The sequence below is a fragment of the Leopardus geoffroyi genome, chromosome D3 (genome assembly GCF_018350155.1).
Source record: "Leopardus geoffroyi isolate Oge1 chromosome D3, O.geoffroyi_Oge1_pat1.0, whole genome shotgun sequence".
NCBI lineage: Eukaryota > Metazoa > Chordata > Mammalia > Carnivora > Felidae > Leopardus > Leopardus geoffroyi.
In genome coordinates, this window is record NC_059339.1 from 66,124,468 (window position 1) to 66,140,768 (window position 16,301).

A 16,301-nucleotide genomic window follows, 5' to 3' on the forward strand; every position below is an offset into this window, starting at 1 on the left:
CGGCCTCTGGACTTATCACGTGATCAGACATCCACCACTCCCGGAGAAGGGGCGGCACCTCAGGGACGCTACGGGCCGCAACGTAGGACAAACTACTCCAGGAGGCATTTTCAATGAAAGATGGTAGATCCGCCCCCTTCCGTCCAGGCTCCACCCCTGGCCCGGCGTGCGGGGCCTCCAAGTCCAACCCGCCCGCGGCTTCCAAAGGGTTGTGTAGCTCCTGGGCCCTGGCCGGTTGGCAAGTCGCGTCTGTCTCCCTGGCCCACACTCATTTTGGCCGCGCACACCTCAGGCCCAATGGCTTTAAGGAGTCCTGGGAGGGATGTTTGTCAATCTTGTTTTGACCTGTATTTAAGTCAGTTAGCTTCTGTCTTTGCTTGGCGCTCTTGATGTTCCTTAAATGCACCTGAGTTTCCTCTTTTGTAAAGGAGAATGATGATGTTTGATGAAGGTTAAATGGGCTAATCGTGAAAGGTTCCTGGTAGAGCGACAGACATGTTAGTAAATGGTATTACTAAACAAATTGCTAGGCAGGAAATGGACACCTGATCCAAAAAGGGCAAAGAAGAAATAAGACCCATAAAAGTATTCTTAGTATAGAATGTATGTACTTTGTGTGTACCTTGCTTCATTTTTAAATTCCAGATGTTAAAAGCTTGGCCGCATCTCCCTTCCCCAGCTGTTCCATTTCTTTTTCCAAAGCATTTAGTGTCTCTTAAACTACTATAAAATTTGCTTTCATGTTTATGCCTGTCAGCTCCTCTAGAATGTAAGATCCTAAAGGGCAGAGTTCTTTGTTTTGTTCCCTGTTGTATCCCAAGGGCCTCTACCACACTAGTCAGCATATAGTAGACGCTCAATAAATATCTGATGAATGGAACAAATGAATGTGAGTTGTTTTGTCTGGTGGTGGGGTAAGACAGTTGAGATGGCTTGTACGGGAGGAAAATAAGTCTATTCACCCACTGGTAGCATATCCTAGAATGAAAAATCCTGAAATACGATGTGAGAAATGAAAAGCACTCCAAAGATGGCCACTGCACAGTGACTTGTTTGTGAGCTATTTGATCATATAAAGTTCAGTTTCATATCTTTTGATCTCAAATCCTCAACAATAACAAAAAAAGTTATCAAGCTACTCGGAATGCCCATGCACTTTGTATGCCCTGGTGTGTGTGTGTGTGTATTTAACTTGGAAAATATGAGCAAAATCTTTATACCACCATTACTACCAATTACTTTTGCTGGTATTTCTCCAGGTCTGGAATACCCTTTCTGGTTTCCACCAATTCAAATCCTTTTTGGACTTCAAAGTTCTCTGTGTGTTAGTCACTACTTAGCAAAATGGAACTGACCCTACCTTCACTTCCAGTGATTTACAACTTATTTGGGAAGCACACATGATGTATAGATAAACTGCAATAAATGTATCACAGCCTATGGGGAAAAGGGGGCATATGTTACATTTATAAACTGAATTTGTTATACCTTAGTACCATAAGTAGTTGGTTTTGTTGGTCAGTTCAGGCAATAGAAGAAATTAATCTATATTAAATTTAATACTGTAGTTTACAATGTCTGAAGGAATTTAAATCACAAATGAGACTGATTCTTTGACAAAATTTGGTCTATTGAATTTGAGTTGACCAAATGGTAAAGTTCCCCCTTGAAAGTGATTCTTAAAATTTATTAGATTTATAAATAGAATGTTGAGATTCATAAAGGCTTAAGAAAACTAAATTAAAAAAAGAGAGAGAGAAAGAGGGGCAACTGGGTGGATCAGGTAAGTGTCCGACTTCGGCTTAGGTCACGATCTCCAAGTCTGTGAGTTGGAGCCCTGCATCGGGCTCTGTGCAGACAGCTCAGAGCCTGGAGTCTGCTTCGGATTCTGTGTCTCCCTCTCTCTCTGCCCTCCCCCCCACTCATGCTCTGTCACTCTCTCTCTCTCTCAAAAATAAATAAAAAAACTTTTTAAAAAATTAAATTTTAAAATGTATATGACAAATAAATTGAACATTAATTTTAAAATAATTAGTTTAAAAGATTCATTTCAAACAAGAAAATGATGGGGGCACCTGGGTGGCTCAATAGGTTAAGTGTCAACTCTTGATTTGGGCTCAGGTCATGATCTCTGGTTCACGAGATGGAACCTGGCGTCTGGCTCGCACAGAGCCTACCTGGGATTCTCTCTCTCTCCCTCTCTACTGTGCACTCATGTGCTCTCTCGCTCTCTCTCTCTCACTCTCTCCCTCTCTCCCTCAAAAACAAACAAACTTTAAAAACAAAAACAAAAAAACCTACAAAACAATGACAAACGTATTTTCTATATATAAATTCTATCTGCAGAAACTCTAAAATATTTACAGCAAGCACAATCACTGGCCTAACTGAGCAGTGAAGGGTTTGCTATTACCGATCCTTCAGCAGTAATAATCTCCATTTCCTGAGCACTTACTATAAGCCAGGAACTGTTCTGAGGACTCTTCATGTAACCCATTTGATTCTCGTGCAACCCTACAAAATGTTATTGTTCTCATTTTATAGACAGAGACTAAGGCCCAGTGATTTGTCTAGAGTCACACAGCTAGGATACGGGAGAGCTGGGATTTGAACCCATGCAATTGTGCAGCATAAACAGACTTTTAAGATAGGGAGCCAGGTTTACTCTCTCTGTATTTGCAATACTCTATACTTATACACTGGGGCCAAGATGAATATCAGAAATATTTTATTTAAAGATACTGAGTTATTCAGAATAGTCACAGCATTGACATGGGCATTGATTTTATATTTTTTTCTTCCTTCAAAGTTTCTATATAATAGTTTTAAATTATACTATTCTTAAAATTTTTCACAAACATAGAAGTACAACATAGAAGAACATGTAATAGAAAGTTAACCTGTCTCCCTAGAGTCAATAATTACTAACAGTTCACTATGCATTCTTTCAGACTTTCTACCTATGCACAAATACCCCATTCTTAAATACTCAGTATCTATGTGTATATTACCTGTGACCTTTTAATTCATAAATCTTGGAGATATGTGTTTATAAAGAAGATAGCTCTATTTCTCTTTTTTATTTTTTCGAGTGAGAGAGAGCACACGAGTGGGGGAGAGGGGCAGAGGGAGAGAGAGAGAGAGAAAGAGAGAGAGAGAGAGAGAGAGAGTATCTTAAGCAGGCTCCACGCTCAGCATGGAACCCAACATGGGGCTTGATCCCACAACCCTGGGATCATGACCTGCGCCAAAATCAAGAGTCACACGCTCAACTGACTGAGCCACCTAGACACCCCAATAGCTCTATTTCATTTTTCTCTTAATTAATTTAACATTCCCTTTATATTAAATAAATAACTTTATTTAAACAGACTTCTGGGAGCCATTTAATTGTTTCCAATTTTTTACTATCAAAAACAATGCTTAGGAGTGCCCATCTGGCTCAGTTGGACTCTTGATCCTGGGGGTTGTAAGTTCAAGTTCCCCACTGAGTGTAGTGATTACTTAAAAAGAAATAAAATCTTTATGGGGCGCCTGGGTGGCACAGTCAGTTAAGCGTCCGACTTCAGCCAGGTCACGATCTCGCGGTCCGTGAGTTCGAGCCCCGCGTCGGGCTCTGGGCTGATGGCTCAGAGCCTGGAGCCTGTTTCCGATTCTGTGTCTCCCTCTCTCTCTGCCCCTCCCCCGTTCATGCTCTGTCTCTCTCTGTCCCAAAAATAAATAAACGTTGGAAAAAAAAAAAAATTAAAAAAAAAAAATCTTTAAAAAAAATTACAAATGACCATACTTGTATATTTTTGTGCATGAATACTTCTATAAGATAGATGCCTAGTTGCAAAATTGCTGATGAAAAACACATTCTCATTTTTTTTAATTTTTTAAGTTTTATTTATTTTGAGAGAGAGAAAGAACACATGACTAGGGAAGGGGCAGATCAAGAGGGAGAGAGAGAGAGAGAGAAAGAGAGAGAGAATCCCAAGCAGGCTCCACACTGATAGCATAGAGCCTGATGTGGGGCTTGAACTCACAAACCGTGAGATCACAAGCTGAGCTGAAACCAATAGTCAGATGCTTAACTGACTGAGCCACCCAGGTGCCCTGAGACATTCTCATTTTTAATTTTAATAAGTATTTACCAAATTTCCTTCCAATGGGTTATATTAATTTTCATTGCAGCTTTAAGAATTTAAAATAGTCTTCTATCTCGTGAGAAAAATCCCAATTTGAAACAGTTACCAGGCATTCATAAAAGGAGTATAACTCACATAGTATTCCAAAACTTAATAGGAGCATGATTCCTAATTCAGCCAGCGTCTGGAACAGTATTTGCCGTAACAGGGGTTCAATGAATGCTGCTGAACTCAGGAATGAGCCCTGGGCAAGCCTTTCTTAAACTCCCCTACAAAATTAGATTCCAGAGTCTCTGTTGCCATCTGCCGGCAATACCCCACTGACAAAACCTCCCGTGACATGATTTCCGAGAAGGCCGTCTTCTACAGTTAATTACTTCCTCACTCTGTAGGAAGCATTAATGATTTCATCATTCGTGATTACTAAACATATTTTTAAAAAATCACACAGAACTCACATTACTTCTAAATTTTTTCAGCTTCTTGAGACAATTAGCTGGCAGTGCGAGTACCAAAAATAGCCAGCCTACATTTTTTTTTGTTTTTGAAGGCTTATATAGGTGGAGTCTCCTCTATTGACAGACTTTTTCTCCCACAGGAAGCAAAACATATAAAACTTATCTTTTTTCTACTATTTCCCCTCTCATAATCTTCCCCACTTAAAAAAATGTTAAATGAATCATGGAAATGATTAGTTATTTGCACCCACAAAGTACCAGATATTGCTGGTGTCCCCCTCATATCTCCCTGGCATTTCTCATTTCTGAGTACACAAAAACCCAAGCTCTAATTATCACATCTTTGTCTCAGAGCTCCCTTTGGCCACATGTATGACAGGCTGAAGGTGCCATGGAAATACTGCATCCCCCTAAACTGAAAGCAGCCCTCCACCAGTGACAGGTGGGAGTTGGCATATAAATATAATTATGGGGTGAATTGTATCCCTCAAAATTTATATTTTGGAGCCTTAAGCCCCCCTCCCCTCCACAACCCCCCCCCCCCCCCCCCCGTACTTGAATGTGACCTTATTTGGAACGTGCCCTTATTTGGAGATAGGATCTTTCAGTAATCAAGTTAAAATGAGGTCATGAGGGTGGGTCCTAATCCAGTAAGACAAGTGTCCTTATACAAAGGTGGAAAATGGACACACAAACATGCATAGAGGTAAGACGACCATCTACTGAGCAAGGAGAGGGCCTAGAACAGCTCCTTCCTACACAGCCTTTAGAAGGAGTCAACTCTGCCAACACCTTGATTTTGGACTTCTCACCTCCACAACTGTGAGACAACACAGTTCTGTTGTTTAAGCCAGCCAGTGTGCGGTGCCCTATTACAGCAGCTTTAGCAAATACGAATGCTCAGCTCCCTCACATCCAGGGTGGATTAATACTGCGATCTGATCTGTGTTCTGCGCCTCTGCCCAGAGTTCCCCATAAGATTCAGCTCCAGTTGCCCACAGTGATAAGCAACTTTCTTATCAACTTCCTTGATAACCTTGTATTTATTCATTTCTTTCTCTTCCCTCTTTCCGTTCCCATTTCACTACTAGTGTTCTCTGGAAACACCTCTTAAATGAACTGCTTGATCTCAAGTCCTGGTCTCCAAGCCCCCTTGAGGAACCTATACTAAGACAGTATCAGAAACGGTACTCAGATGTCAGGATGGGACTCTGGAATTAGACTGCTTCCCAGCCATATGGTAACAAGGATCTCACTGCTTACAGAAATAGAACAATCGGTAACCTCCAAGCTGAAGCATCACAATGATTGGAGGCCTCATCTGTGGTGACTTAGGGCAGGATTCAGTAGGACAGTCTTATAGAACATTCCTGACATTTGAGAGATATGGGCCAAATTTAGTTATAAGGACCATAGAGTGGGTTGGTCATCAACTGCTGTTGGTGTACCAAAGAAGATTACAAGCTCAGATCACTAGGGACTAAGAAAGCCAGAAAGCCTCCATGGTAACACTGACAGAGATGCATTTTGTCAAAGTTATAAAGGAAACATAAACACTAACTAATGTTATTACCATTTTATCCTGAATTAGATCCCCTGAGTCAGGTACAGGGGGCATTCTGGAACATGTGGGGTACATTGTGGAACATGTGGTACATTCTGGAATAGGTGGGGGCAAATCCAGAAGGTCACTACTCAAACAGGCAATGCAGACACCTCCCCCAACTTCCTCTGCTTCACCTATGCCTCTCCTTGCAGCTCATACCTGTGGCCTCAGAGGAGGCTTCCTTCAACCCAGTAGGTGAAGAAGAGCAAAAAAACTCATGCCTGGTTCAAGAATAAATCATCTCTCTATGTTAATTGTTGTTCATCTATATGTGGGCTGCTATGCTACAGCCCCACCTAGGACGAAGAGAAGTGCTCCCAGTGGGCAGTGCATCAAGTAACACAGCTGGTCATCAGCCTGATGTGAAGAAGAGAAGGCCAAAGTAACGGCTGGGCAATGGCACATGACTTGACCGATTGACCAAGGAATAGGATCAGAAGACCGAAAACAAAAGAATAGGCAACGAAGTGTGAAATCTTTGTGTCTTACACCAGTGCCCACAAGAAACAACTCATCAAAGGAGGTACAGAGCAACCAAGTGGCAAGGATGACTCATCCAGTGGCATCCAGCGGTCTCTGTCCTTGACCACCCCAGTGCTTCCTCAGTGGACTCTTCAACAGAGTAGCCATGGTAGCAGGGATGAAGACTCTAGAGCCACCCCCCCCCCACACTCACCAGGCCTGCCCTCGTGGCTATTGCTAAATGTCTGATCAATTAGCCCCTGAAGCTGAAGGTGAGCCCTTAATATGTTATCATCCCCCAAGGAGACCAACCAGCCACTTGGTGAGAAGTGATTCATTAAGCTTCTTCTACTATAGAAGAAGCAGAGATTCACCTCTATTGGGATTGATTCCAAGAATACATTATTCTTTTCTACTGGGAGTGCCTTGGCCAACACCACTATCCAAAGGCTGAAAGAGTGTCTCATGTATCATTATGAAATTCCACGTAACATTACCTTAGAATGGTGTTTTTCATTACCCTATGGAGCCTTTTAAGATACTTTTTCCTTAATTGCCATGCTCATGAAATTCTAAAACCATAGATATACTGCATCTCTGTATATGTGCCATATGTGTGTCTGTGCTTTAAACATAAGAAGAGTAAGAGTCGTTTTGCCCAACAAGAACCGAGTTTTGCCCCTTTATGAGAAATTCTGCCCCCACTGAGAATGCATATCTTATAACAAGAGCTTCACTTTACAGTATAGTTGGTACAACAATGGGCAAATGGCCATGGGCTCCACTTTGTCTCCTATATACCACATCACCTAGAAACTACTGTCCTGATAGAATGTTGGAATGGCCTTATAAAGTGTGGCAGCTTGAGAATACCTTGCAGGGTTGGGGTGCTGGTCTTAAAGATGAGGTCATATATGGTGCTTATACGGCTGCAATATGGTAATATATGTTGACTCCACTGGGTGGAAAACAGGCCTGGGAGTGAAGAGGTAAGAGGGGGTAGGTCACACTGACCCACTTGGGAAATTGTTGCTTCCCATGTGTTTAACTTTAGGCTCTGCTGGACTAGAGCACCTAGCTCTATGTGGTGCCAGGAGATGCATTAACCGGGGGACATAGAAAGGGTTCCACTAAATGGTGGCTGATGCCTAGTCATGCCAGTAAACCAGCAAGACAAGAAGGGAGTAACTGTCCCAGCAGGAATTGGTGATCATCATGAGGAAAGTAGGGTGCGGGGGAATGTATCTGGAACTCAGGAGTTTCACTGGGGTGCCTCTGGGTATTGCCCTGCCTGTGATAAACATAGCAATTTCAGCAAACAGGGTCTGATAAGAGCCTGACAACCAGGGGCTAAGGCCCTTAGGGATGACGATCTGGATTACCCAACCCAGTTGAGCAACCTAGACAAGCAGTAGACTTGCCAAGTGCGAAGGGGATCTAGAATGTGTGGTATTAATTTGCTAGGGCTGCCATATCAAAATACCACAGACTGGGTGGCTTAAACAATAGAAATTAATTTTCTGGCAGTTCTGGAAGCTGGCAGTCCAAGATGAAGGCGCTGGCAGGATTGGTTTCCTCTGAGGTCTCTCTCCTCAGCTTGCAGGTGGCTGTCCTCTTGTTTTTCACAAGGTCATCCTTCGGGCCCACTCACCCCTGGTGTCTCTTTCTCTTCTTAGAAAGGCACCAGACTGGATTAGTGCCCCACCCCAGGGATCTCATTTCAACTTAATCCCCTCGTTAAAGGCCTTATCTCCAAACACAGTCACATTCTGAGGTACTAAGGGTTGAGACTTCAACATATAAATTTGGAGGGGGCTGTGGGCAGAATACAATTCACTCCCTAACACGCTGCTAGAGGAAGGAGATGATGAATATCAGTTAGAGACTCAGGATCATCTGTAGCAAGGGACCGTAGCTTGTCCTACTAAACGGCCTAGGGTGTGTGTGTGTGTGTGTGTGTGTGTGTGTGTGTTGGAAACTGGAACTTGAAGAAGTGATGGCGAGCTGGAGTAAAATCCATGTGGGGCACAGATGGATCTGAGCCATGCAGGGGTCAGACCCCGTCAGGGCACCATCCACATCCCTTCAGTACTTACCATTGCCTTAAACGTCAGCCCACTTGCAACTGCCAGGAACTGCCTCTCCCAAGGACTCTCTCAGCATTCAGGATCCCACTCTGCTGGCATTTCCGCATTTCCAGCAGGCCAGAAATGCCAGGGGTTTAATGCTTCCTGGGGGTGGCCCTCAACCAGTGACTGAAGGGAGCCGGGGAATGAATATCACAGTAACATCCTAACTGGTGAGCCATCTGTGAGGTGCGTGTGCCACAGTTTCCTACAAGTCCCCGCCAGACTACAGCTCCGGTGCCCGCAGTGCTGTCTTGATAATACATGTTTTTTTTTGCCTTCCTCCCTTCCTCCCTTCCCTCCTTCCACCCCCTTTACCTCCCCACTCCCATACTGTGCTTTCTGGGATCCCCCCCCCCCCCAGAAAAAGTACCTGCACTCAAAGCCTTATCTCAGGGGCTGCTTCTGGTGGACTTCAAATGAAGAAGCCTCCAGTCTTAGGGGTAGATCATATTTACTAAATTTAACATGTATACTTATTTGACTGGCTTCGCTCCCTCTACACTCCCAACTGGTTGTTTCTTGAGGTATGCTGTCTTTCTAGCCACTCATTCTTTCATACTCACTACAACGTGTCAGGTGCTGGGGATATAGCAGTCATTGAGGTCACCGTCTAGGAGAGAAGACAGACTCTGAACAATTAATTTCAAGAGTGAACCACGTACTATCAAGGAAAAAAAGGGAGAGGAGAAGGACCCAGCAGTGGGATCCAAGCTAGTCTGGAGGCGGGAGTGATGCTTCCCCAGGCAAGTGACTTTGTCATGAAGGACCAGTAGGAAGTGATGTGGCAGTTCCCCTCCTAACAGTTTGCTCCACTGCCATCGGACAATAGCAAATGTGACGAGGGTCCAACAGCTTGGAAGAGAGGACGTGGTCGACACAAAAAGGCAAAATAAATCCTAAATGTCCAAGGAACCTTTATTTTACTTCATATCAAACTGAAAGAGCAATAAAATAAAAGTATTTTCAATTCATAAAACACGTTTACAGCGATTGCACTGACCAAAAGAGAGAAAAGTGAAATCCCTGAGGAATTGTGAACAATAAATAAAATACCTAAAAATTAGAATGTTCTGAGCTTGAAGGAAATGTCCTGAGCCTGCTCAGTTTGGGGAAGTCAATGGCCCTTTGCAAACTTCAGTTTCTCAAAAGGATATCCAATTGATGCAAGCTTCCTGTCATGAGGAGAAGCTGCCACTTGCAGTAACACCTTAAAGGGAGGGAAATAATCAATCTTGTTTCAGTCAATTTGTGCACAGTTCTGAGAAAGCTACTGCATAGAGCAGGAGAAGAAAATATGTGTTACAAGGCCAACAACATACTGAATAAGTACCAGTGCTAGTTTAATTTGTCATTAACTAAAATGTATCATTTTCTCATGGCGTGTGGATATTACACAAAAGGGACATTGTCTCCCTGCTGTTTGTGGGTAACAAGAAGAAAGACTCAAATACCTGCGAAAGGATAAGACTGACACTTTAAAAAGTTCTAGGAGCTAGCAAGGGAAAGATTCTCTGTGAAGACCCAGGACTGAGGACTGGCTTTGGAGCTCTCGAATTCTCTTTAGGAATTGAAGTCCAAATACCCTATTGCACTGACTCTAAGATGTACTTCCCCCCCCCCCCCCCCCCCGCCTCAGTTTAGCAAATCAAATTTAAATGGGCTTAACCCTTAACTGTCCCAATTTTCACCCCTTTATGAGTAATTCTGCCCCCACTGAGAATGTCAACTCCCTCACCTAACTTGCTCAGTGGTGTGTAAAATAACGGCCATGCTTTATAATCAGTGGCTTCTTAGATTAAATTAAATATGGTGCTCTAGAAGTTCAGGACACACAGGGACTCCCATAAAAATAAATCTGACATTTAAACCCTGGTTATTTTCCCAACTGGAAAGACGCCGGCAAAAAACATTCGGCGTCTGAAATTTCAACACAAGCACCAATGGCCTGAGGAAGGATCAGTCAGAATGGTAATGTGAGGTGAGCTTACAGTCCAGTTTGGATTCTGTCCCTAATCCGTAAGGAAATTGATTTCACACTTCTGGGCCCCATTTCCTCATCTGTAAAATGAGAAAGTATAATTAGATGGCCTCCAAGTCTTCCAGCCAAAAAGGAAGGTGATTGGAAATGGTGCACCGCCGAGGGCACGTGCTGCTGTGAACATTCTACAGCCAAGCTGCCCCCGGAGCCAAAGAAGCCCCTCCAGGTTCATGGCTCACACCCCTCTGCAGCCACCTCTGCCCCCCCACAACAAGAGTCAGGGCTCCAAATCCAGAGACCTAGGAGATAACACAATTCACTCACAACGTTAGTAACCGCCTAGGAAAGAATGATTCTTCAGTCTGGGGCAACTTGTAAACTTCTCCTAAGAATTTCAGAACTTAACTAGCCTAAGTTGATCTAAATGTCTACAATGAATTTAAAATACAAAAAAAGTTACAGCAAGGTTTCACTTGGAAGTTTCACGACCGACACAGTTTGGCTAAGGATTCTGCTGTTCTGAGTGCCTCCTCCCACGCTGTAGAAGCACCGGCCCGGCCCGAAAAAGGTTTGTTTTCTGAAAGAAAATAACAAAGAAATTTCATCTGAATGAACCATTCACATCAGCTCCTCACTCCTCCCCTTGCCATATTATTCAATGAGAATAAGTATGCTTAGAAAAAAAAAAAAAAGAACAAGTATGCTTGGCCAAAGAGAACACACAGTGAGGAATAAATGTTTTAAAGTGATGAAAAAATGGACTGTGATGACAACAGCATTGCTTTATGCAAATAATACACATATTTATATTTTAGATGCTCAGAAGTTATAATCTGTCCCTAAACATGTCAGAATTAAAAACAAGCATAGCAGCTACATCAACAATGCCAAACAAACCACAAATTCCTACACCTTCCTATTTAAATTCCTACACATTCCTATTTCATTTCCAAAGGCTCAAACTACTTTAAATGTCATGATACATTGCTTAGCTAAGTTATTAGCTAAGATAGACTTCCTTCTGTAAAATTCTCTTCAACTCCGTCAATGATACATGTGTATGTTGAGCCCTGTTCCCTGAGCTTCCACATACTAATGAACCCCGTGAAATGACAGAGCTCACGTGTGTTGGCATTAGAATCTTGCACTGAAGCAACAGGTTCTTGAACTCAGAGGAACTAGGGTTGCTGGGTCAAAGGTTACTATTAAGCAACTAGAATGTGTGTTTTATGCAAATAAGGGAGGGTGGGAAAGGAGGAGGTTAAAATAAAACTCAAACTCTCGGAGCTGCCAGCGGCCTACCTGCAGCCATCACCTCCATGGTGTTGTTCCAGAGGGCGGATTTCGCCTTGGAGTCCCAAGTCACTGATTCCCCATGTCCCTTTCTACCTCTAATATGGGCCGTGCCTCTTTTCATGAGAAAAAGGGAGCCTTATGAAATGAAGAAATGATGACCAGTTGTAGAGACTCCAATTTGTTTGCAGGTCAGAAAGTTATGTACAGTTAGTGGCTGAGGTATTTTAGGTCTTCCATTTCCATTATCTTTCACAGCAAAGTTGCTTAGATATTAAACACATTTATTAAGCAATTTAAGGACTTATGTTTAAATATAAACACACACTGGCTGATCATTTCTACCCAATCAAAACAACATGGCTTCCATCCCATGTAGCTAATGGGCTACAAGTCACAAAGTGGGTGTTTCTGGAGGACTGAAGAAAAGAAGTGTTTGATGTGCTCACTTGAAGAACTTTTCAGTGTTATAGAGCACTGAAGGAAAGCCACCATGGAGCACCATTAAAACCCGTTTGGGGGGCACCTAGATGGCTCAATCGGTCAAGCATCGACTTTGGCTCAGGTCGTGATCTCATGGTTGGTGAGTTTGAGCCTCACATTGGGCTCTGCGCTGTCAGCACAGAGCCTGCTTGGGATTCTCTCCCTCTCGCTCTCTGCCTCTCCCCCATCATTCTCTCTCTCAAAAATAAATAAACATTAAGAAATAAAACTTGTTTTGTTTCCTAAGTGGCAGTAACAGCAAACCAGGAAGGGTGGGAGAGAGGCTGGCACAGTTCCTGAATCCGCCCCCACTCCTGTCACCCCTGGGAACATCAGGAATGTGCAAAAGGATCAACTCTTCAAAACTGTCTTTTATTAAAGAAGTAACAAAGTTTCACTGTAGGCAAACTGGAAAACATAAGTAAACAAAAAGAAAAACTACTACTTGCTTGGGAATGTATCCCTTCGAGCTTTTTCTTTGCTCATCTATATGGATATTGTCATGCCCCAAGACACACCCGTTTGGGTTAAAACATTTATACTTTATAGAGTTCCGTTTAGTATTGCTGTTTTGGACTCGGAGGCATTCACTCACATTTGCGAAGGCAAAGATGGACCTGGGGCACGTTGCAAGCACCTGAGAGTCAGAGACAAGCACCATCTCATAGTTTTGCTCTAGGAATCCCTGGGGTTTGCTAGCTTGGAGTAGTAATGATCTGATACCAGATGACCCCTCCAACACCCTTTGTGTGATAGGGGAGTGTGACAGTGTTTGCCTCATTGTCACTGACTTCTTTTTACTTGACTTTTCCCCTTTGGGGGATAGGGGAGTACACGAAAGGCTAAACTAGACAGTGAGGATCATGGGCATTGTGTGAGTGTCATGTGTGCGCTGTGTTATTAGTGCGGGTGCGTTGTAGCCACAAAGAGCTTAACTAGAGCAGAAAATGAGTTGCAGAGTAATTAACGAAGGAAAAATCTCCTCATTCAAGTAGGTATGGCGTGGGCTCCAGTCCCCTTGCAATTGTGGGACCCAGAGAGGCCATCCCGCAGGATCACGTGCATCCATGGCACGGGTGAGCCTGAGTCAAGGCCTTGCTGCCTGCAGTGGTGTCATAAAGAAGCTTCAGAGACTTCAAAAACACAATCAATAGTCTAAATGCAACTTGAAAATTATGTGAAAATTAAAGGTTCTTACCATTGATGTTACTGATAGATCAGACTGTAGTTATCAACCAAAGAATAATCAGGGTTATCTGCAAAGGGCAGAACAGAGCAACATTAAGCTAATACTGCTTCGTGGTAAGATTCTTAGCCCTTTTCAAAGCAAGACATTCCACTTAAAGATTCTACTGACTGCCCTTCTGTAAAAAGAAAACATATCCGGCGATGAAACCTACCCATGAAAATCAAGACTACACACAGAAGATTCACGCATACATTCTGGAAATCACTACCACGATTTCATTGCCCTTTTTCATCCATGTGCAGATAGCGGCACCTAGAGTAAAGCCATCTTCAAGGCTTAGCTTAGATTTCAAGCTAAGACATAGACAAAAATCAGTCCCACATTATCAGGTGGTAATTGTTTTATAAAAATAAAATAACAGGAACACCTAGGTGGCTCAGTCAAGCACACAACTTTGCCTCAGGTCATGATCTCCCAGTTCATGAGTTTGAAACCTACATCGGGCTCTCTGCTCTAAGCGCAGAGCCTGCTTCAGATCCTCTGTCTCCCTCTCTCTCTCTGCATCTCCCCCACTCACACTCTCTCTCTCATTCTCAAAAATAAATAAACATTTAAAGTAAAATAACTTAAATCCTTATATTTTTCAAAAATATTATTATAATTTCAGGTCCTAAACTTCTTTTCAGTCACTGAAGTTTTAGTAAACCATGATACGCAGCATAAGTTCCCTCTTCCCTTGAACATAGGTAAGTATACCTTTCTTTTACTCAAAAAAATGGATATTTGTTGAGCACCTCCTATGTGCTCAGGCTGTGTTAAGTGCTATGAGTGATACAGGAGAAAACCAATTATCCACCTTCAAGGATCTTATAATTATCCAAGGAATAAAACTAACAACAACAACAACAAAAAAGCTAAAATGTGTGGTTGTCCTAGAGGTGTCCTAGGAGTTCTGATAGGATTTAAAAAGAGATCAAGTCATGAGTGACAGACCCAGTTATGGCCAGTATACTGATATATACTCTTAGGTAATGTGTTTCTAGACATAACTTCTATCAGTTACGTTTCTGTGTAATCCAAAGGAAACTATACTTTGCTTCTCTTATGGTCCAAGTTGAAATAATCTCTTAGGTAAGACTGCCTTATAATAAGTTTCTTTTGGTACTCCAGGAACTGAATTCTCTTTGACAGGCAATAAAGTAGACCCCTAATTACCAAAGTCTACTCTTTGACAAACAGTATTACATCAAGATCCTGATACAGGCTCATTCTCTTGAGAATTTATTTCTATTTATTCCCTTCTTTCCCTTTATTTCAACATTCTAGCTACTCAACCTTAAAGAGAACCTGACATGAGTATTTTGAAAGGTCTTTCTTGACATCGTACCTGGTAAACTTTTAGGAACTGGGAGAGGTCCTCTCCTGTAAGAGATGAAAACCAAAGTCTTTCAGATAAGTTCTCGTTAGTTTGTAATTTTTGTCTTCACGCCCCAATCATACTGCACACTAATCAGATCTGGTTTCTGTTCCAAAGAGTCAAGAAAAGTTCAGATGAAGCAAAAGCCGGCAACACTGACGTACCGGAATCTAGGCTGCCGGCATTCTATTATGCTGGTGAGCAGGACAGCAGGATGCACAGGACTCAGGAAGCCCAGAGCCCCGTCCCAGCACCCCAAACAGGCAGGAGGAAAGTCTCTACTGTGGAGCATGTGGTTTCCTGACCTCCTGGTCCCTCAACATCTCCACACGTAAGATGGAGAATCCAAGCAATTCCCACCTCACTGCGAGGATTAAATGAGCTCATTCACATGACCTGTTCTGAATGGCACCTGGTGTTCTTAAATACTGATGATGACCATGCAATTCTCCCTCAAATACTCCCTTTTCTTTAAAAACTGGAATGGAAATTCAACAGCTTAGATTTCAAGTTGACTGTGCAGGAAACAGAAGTTTCTTTTCTCTCAGGTAAAGCAGGGGTGGCAAACTCTTTCTGCAAAAGGACAGTAAATGACGTAGGCTCTGCTGGCCACTAAGGCAGCTCTGTCACAACTCTGCCAACTCTAATGCAAAAGTAGCCGCAGAAAAAATGTAAATGGATGAGCATGATCAGGTCCCAATAAAACTTTATATGAACACTGACACATGAACTTCATATCATTTCCATGTGTCACAAAATAGTATCCTTTTCTTCTTTTTTCAGCCAGTTATAAAAACCATTCTTTACTCTTGGGCCCTACCAAAACAGGTAGGTCAGTTGACTCACAGGGGGCCAGAGTTCTGCTTTCTACAAGCTCTACGAAAAGTATAGGATTCATGCGTGAATCATAATAATCACACTCAAGCATAATATGGTCCTCCTTAAACTATGACTGGTAAAATCCACTTAACATTTGTCCTAAAAATGCTACTTCTACTCCTGAAATGGTTGTTTCACTATACGCTAACTAATTTGGATGTAAATTTTAAAAAATAAAAAATAAAATTAAAAAAAAAATGCTACTTCTCCAAATCTAGCAACCTCACTTAAGCAAATGCAGGGGTAGATGTGTTCCAATATCTCTTAGAACACTAAT

The 16,301-nt window shown here is 42.5% G+C and overlaps 1 protein-coding gene across 1 annotated transcript in view; it reads right to left on the minus strand.

Moving 5' to 3' along the window:
• Positions 1-9,679: 9,679 nt before the first annotated feature.
• PSTPIP2 (proline-serine-threonine phosphatase interacting protein 2) overlaps positions 9,680-16,301 on the minus strand; it is a 79,331-nt gene continuing 72,709 nt past the window's right edge. Inside the window, exons 13-15 of the mRNA XM_045456868.1 lie at positions 15,116-15,150; positions 13,738-13,795; positions 9,680-11,340 (exon numbers count right to left, since the gene is read on the minus strand). Coding sequence (XP_045312824.1) covers positions 13,746-13,795; positions 15,116-15,150 — 85 coding nt within the window. The 3' untranslated portion in view covers positions 9,680-11,340; positions 13,738-13,745. The remainder of the gene's footprint in view (positions 11,341-13,737; positions 13,796-15,115; positions 15,151-16,301) is intronic.